Source organism: Penaeus japonicus, unplaced genomic scaffold (assembly GCF_977035675.1).
Source record: "Penaeus japonicus unplaced genomic scaffold, GWHDUDI00000001_assembly GWHDUDI00000041, whole genome shotgun sequence".
Classification (NCBI taxonomy): Eukaryota; Metazoa; Arthropoda; class Malacostraca; order Decapoda; family Penaeidae; genus Penaeus; species Penaeus japonicus.
In genome coordinates this window covers 22114289-22118836 of record NW_028234443.1, presented here as the reverse complement: position 1 = coordinate 22118836, position 4548 = coordinate 22114289, and the positions used below count along the sequence as shown (strand labels likewise).

At 36.1% G+C, this 4548-nt stretch overlaps 1 protein-coding gene across 2 annotated transcripts in view; it reads left to right on the top strand.

The window, feature by feature from the left end:
* The window catches only part of LOC122266075 (CBY1 interacting BAR domain containing protein Fam92), an 11910-nt gene extending 8484 nt beyond the window's left edge, over nucleotides 1–3426 (top strand). The window contains exons 8-10 of one of the 2 annotated variants that reach the window (XM_043035656.2): nucleotides 833–865; nucleotides 2768–2890; nucleotides 3181–3426. In XM_043035656.2, coding sequence (XP_042891590.2) covers nucleotides 833–865; nucleotides 2768–2890; nucleotides 3181–3264 — 240 coding nt within the window. In that variant the 3' untranslated portion in view covers nucleotides 3265–3426. The remainder of the gene's footprint in view (nucleotides 1–832; nucleotides 866–2767; nucleotides 2891–3180) is intronic. The other variant, XM_043035658.2, reaches the window with a different exon arrangement.
* The last annotated feature ends 1122 nt before the right edge of the window (nucleotides 3427–4548 follow it).

Genomic DNA, 4548 nt, shown 5'->3' with positions numbered 1-4548 from the left:
TGATGTAAGGATATTTTGTCAAAATTTTCCCAACAGAGTACAGTCCCCATGAGGATTTTGGCTTTATAAATAAAAGGATGCAGATTTTGATAATGTTCATATTAGTTACAAAGGAAAAAAAAATGTGAAGATGAACAGATAATATTAACAGAAGAAATTTCATATCTGATTAAATTGCTTGAAAAACAAACATTTTATTTTTTATTTTCTTTAGGAAAAGACATCAAAATGTATACAAAAGAAAATAATAATTATTGCATTTTTCCACAGCTTTTCATATTTTAAAAGTAAAATTAGTCTGTATATAAGGAAAGTATACATAAAAATCACCTTTATGGAGTGAGCAAAATCTTTTTTTTTTTTTGGTGTGTGTGTGTGTGTGTGTGTGTGTGTGTGTGTGTGTGTGTGTGTGTGTGTGTGTGTGTGTTTCAGAGTGTAAAAGAGTGTGGCTTTTTGGAAAGATTTTTGAAAAGCATGGATAATCTTAGATAAGGTATATTATTCATAAGTTTGCAACCAAATTTCTTCTCTAAGAAATTTTCATATATTTACGCCTTGGTATACCTTGAGAAACAACTACAAAAACTGGGGAAAAGATTACTTTTTAAAAAATGTGCATCAAAAGACAGCACCAATGCACACGTATCCAGAAAATATAAATATCAACCTTTTAGAAATTCAACTTTTTCCACATTATCCAATGGCCAACAGTAGAGGAAAGTTTAGGGAACTAAGAAAACACTCAGAGTGTGTATGTGTATGACAGCTTACTAACCATATATGTATATATTAGATGGCTTACTAACACTTTTTCTCTATCTCCTAACAACAGGCATTCCGTAATGCAAGAGATGTCTTTGATGCGGTAAATCTTTGTATTTAGCATTGCATGTTTATGAAGTATTGTTTTATTCAAATATTTTTTGTACCTCTTTTGAGGTTAAGGAATTGCACAATTTGCCTTATTAAGCTGCACAGTTTTTTGTTGTTGTGGGTGTGGCTGCGTGTGTTTGTTAGCGAGTGAGTTAATTAATTAATGTGTGTGAGTGTGTCCGTGTGCGTGTGTGTGTGTGTGTGTGTGTGTGTGTGTGTGTGTGTGTGTGTGTGTGTGTATGTATGTATGTGTATGTATATGTATGTGTGTGCACTTTTGTATTTGTGTGTGTGTTTGTTTGTTTGTGCGTAAATTGACTAATTGATTAATGAATGAGTGAGTGTATGTGTGGAGGTGGGGCTTGGTTGGCTTTTTTGTAGATGCATAGAGTTTGTAAGAGTCCAACAGGAAAAAAATAGGTAACATAGTTTCAGTTCTCCATCTGATGACCATTACAGTGCTATAGTCAGCAGACACAAATGAAGTAGTTGGTAGTTTAGTATGGTTGATCTTTGTCTCTCACCTCTGCTCTTCTCGCACCTCACTTTCCTGTCCTCTCTTGACCATTCTTCTTCTATTATTTCACTGACTCGTCCCCTTTCTGTCAAAAGCAAAGTTCAAATCTAGTGAAGATCCATGAAGATCAAGCATGCTGCGTTTATTATTATCTTTCCAGTATATAAGTTCATATCACCAGAGAAGTGCTTCAGGAATGAAGATATTGAAAACCACCTCCCAACATTTTTATTAGAATATCTCATGGAAATGAAATGTCAAAATCACTGCCATTTTTCCCTTGTCCAATTCACCATACTCAAGGTGGGGATATGACTTAATCACAGAATCATTATAAATCTATTCCAAAATGTTTGTTGGATCTATGCATGAGGCTCTCTTCTCCTCTATTCCATCTCCTCGCATCTCAATCCCCTTTATTCGCTTCCTCTCATCTCCTCTTCTATACTCCTCTCCTTTCTTTCCCTTTCCTTTTGCTTCTCTTATGTCCATTCCTCTCTTCCTCACTCTCACCTATCTGTCTCTCCTCTACCCTATTGTCCTCTCCTCACTCTCATCTCTTCATTACACTCTCCTATCCCTTTCTATTTTACTCCTTCCCTCTTTACTGTTCTTCTCTCCTCTCTCCTCTCCCCTGTTCTCCTCTCCACTTTCTTATTCATTTTTCCTGTTGCCAATCTTCCTCTATTCCTGTCTTCTCTCCAATAATCTCTCTCCTATCTTCCTCCTCTCTCCTCTTCTCTCTCCACCTTTCTCTCCATTTATATCCTCATCTCTCTCCTGTCGTCATCTTCTCTCTTCTCTCTCCTATCCTACTCTCTTCTCTCCTATCCTCCTCTCTTCTCTCCTATCCTCCTCTCTTCTCTCCTCTCCTCTCCTCCTATCTGCTTTTCCTCACTCTCTCGTATCTTCATCTCTCTTCTGTCTTTATCTTCTCTGGCCTCTCCCCCTGTCCTCTCCTTTCTTTTCATCTGTTTACCTTTGCTTTTTTACTTTTCCACTGTCCTTCACTCCAGCTGATGGTATTTTCACCATATAAGTATGTCTTGCTGCCTAATTATCTTTACCATGTTATGCCAAAAAATTACAGTATTATATGATCCTTTCTGTGTTTCTTAAATCATTTTAAAGGTTATTATTCATTCATCATACTGAACAATCACCTCTCTAATAAATTATTAGTAAAAACTTCAAAGCTCAGATTAACATATATTTTAGTGTAAAAATGTTTATTCAAAGCTCAGATTAACATATATTTTTGTATAAAAATGTTTTTCTCAGAGTACAAATATCCACAATATTAGAAAAAGCATGAGTTTGCCCTTGGGTAAAGTATGATAAATGCTTTGGTTATAAAGGATAAAACTTTGGTTCCAGGAATTCCGAAATGCCTTGAAAGGAGATGCTGCGGCAAGAGCAGACGTACTTGGGGTTGGGAGGGGCTCTTCTCTTTCCCCTGTAATAAAAGGTCCACGAGAAAAAAGTGATTCCTCAAAAAAGGTATTTATGTTTAGAATCTTCAACCTGAAATTGTATTAGTGTTTAGAATTTACAACCTAAATCTAAAAAGTGATAACCTCAAAGAAGATATTTGTTTCAACAATTACAACATAGCTATGAAAAAGATAATACTACTGTGTAGAATTTACAACCTTAACTTCAAAGAGTAATTCTTCTAAGGTCTTTGTGTTTACAATATGCAACCTAATGGTAATTATAAGCCTCAAAGTTATAAATGGTTATAATGCCTTGCCTCTGGTACTCATTTGACTGCTTTCTTTCACTTGCAGCGAGATCCAAAGAAAATGATGGAAAAATTGAAGATAGAAGATTATGAGGAAATTAATGGAGATACAACAAGTGATGAAGATTAGACTTTTTAGTCTTTTGTAAGGTCCTGTCACTCCACCAGTGTTTTAGCAACAATGTTAGATCATATTTTATTTATTATGAAATTTTATCAGTTATGTAAAAAAAATTATAATTATCATGATTATCAATATTTTAGTGTAATGAAATAAAAATAGAATATTAAATTAATCTTTATTTTGAGAATTGTCCAGATATTTAGAGTATTTCAGAATCTTGTATTTTCAGGAAGTTCAGGAAGTGAACTTCAACAGTTTACATTGCATATGCTGTACCTTTAACCCGTTAACGACGGATGACAAGATAACACGTCTAGTGGTTTTTGGGCTACACGACGGGGACGCGTTACTTTGTCTAGCCCGGGGCGCGGGAGGAGCCAGCGCGCAGCGCTGGCTCGCGGCTAATGCGGCCGAGAATCCCGACGCGTTAGGCTTATGCATTCAAGAGTCCCGGAATTTTGGTCTATTTAAGCCGGATTGGCCCCGTCGGGAACGGGTTAATATATTCTAGAACCCTTTTTTTGAAAAATAATGGACTTGGTCTGTGGAAGGCATAAGAAGCCCCAATAGTAGTGAGGATACAGGATATGCCCCCATATTCATAAAGTGGGGGCATTAAATGGGAATTTTGATGATTGATATTGTGATTACCCCCTTGAAACGATCATTATGAATTATGCAGCCTTACAACAGATTGTAGTCTCTTTAGGTAGAAGACCACTAACATACACAGGCACACAATGCTTTTTGTTTGTTGCTAGCTAGCTCAATAGTGTTGAGTGCATAATACAAACGATTGCTGTTACCTGTCTTCATCCTCTCTCAGAATGCTATGCTAGTTATACTGGAGGATATGACAAATGTAGATTATTTTCATGCGTGTATATTTCTATCAAACAACTCTCTCATCTATTTTTGTGCTGTTACAGATGATGCTTAGAGAAAGTTGAGTATGGGATTGTAAACAAGTTTAGAATTGAGCTGCCTAGGGTATGTGTGGCAGATTTTGGTCACATGGACATTTTTTTCTTAGTCAGGGGGTAGAAATCATGCAGCCCAGAAAGAAATGACTTCTTCAAGAAAACAAACCGTCTGGCTGTGTTGAATGCCTTTGTTAGAATAAGTCTCACCAGACCTCAACAGCAGGGCTATTTCTGTTAATGCAAATGTTACATAATAGACTTATCTATGGTTAACCTAGCTACTTTTACATTAGCCAAGCTAGCCAAGTGACATTGGTTCTTTATCACTTTATTTTTACAATGAAATATACAATGGTAGCTATGTAAA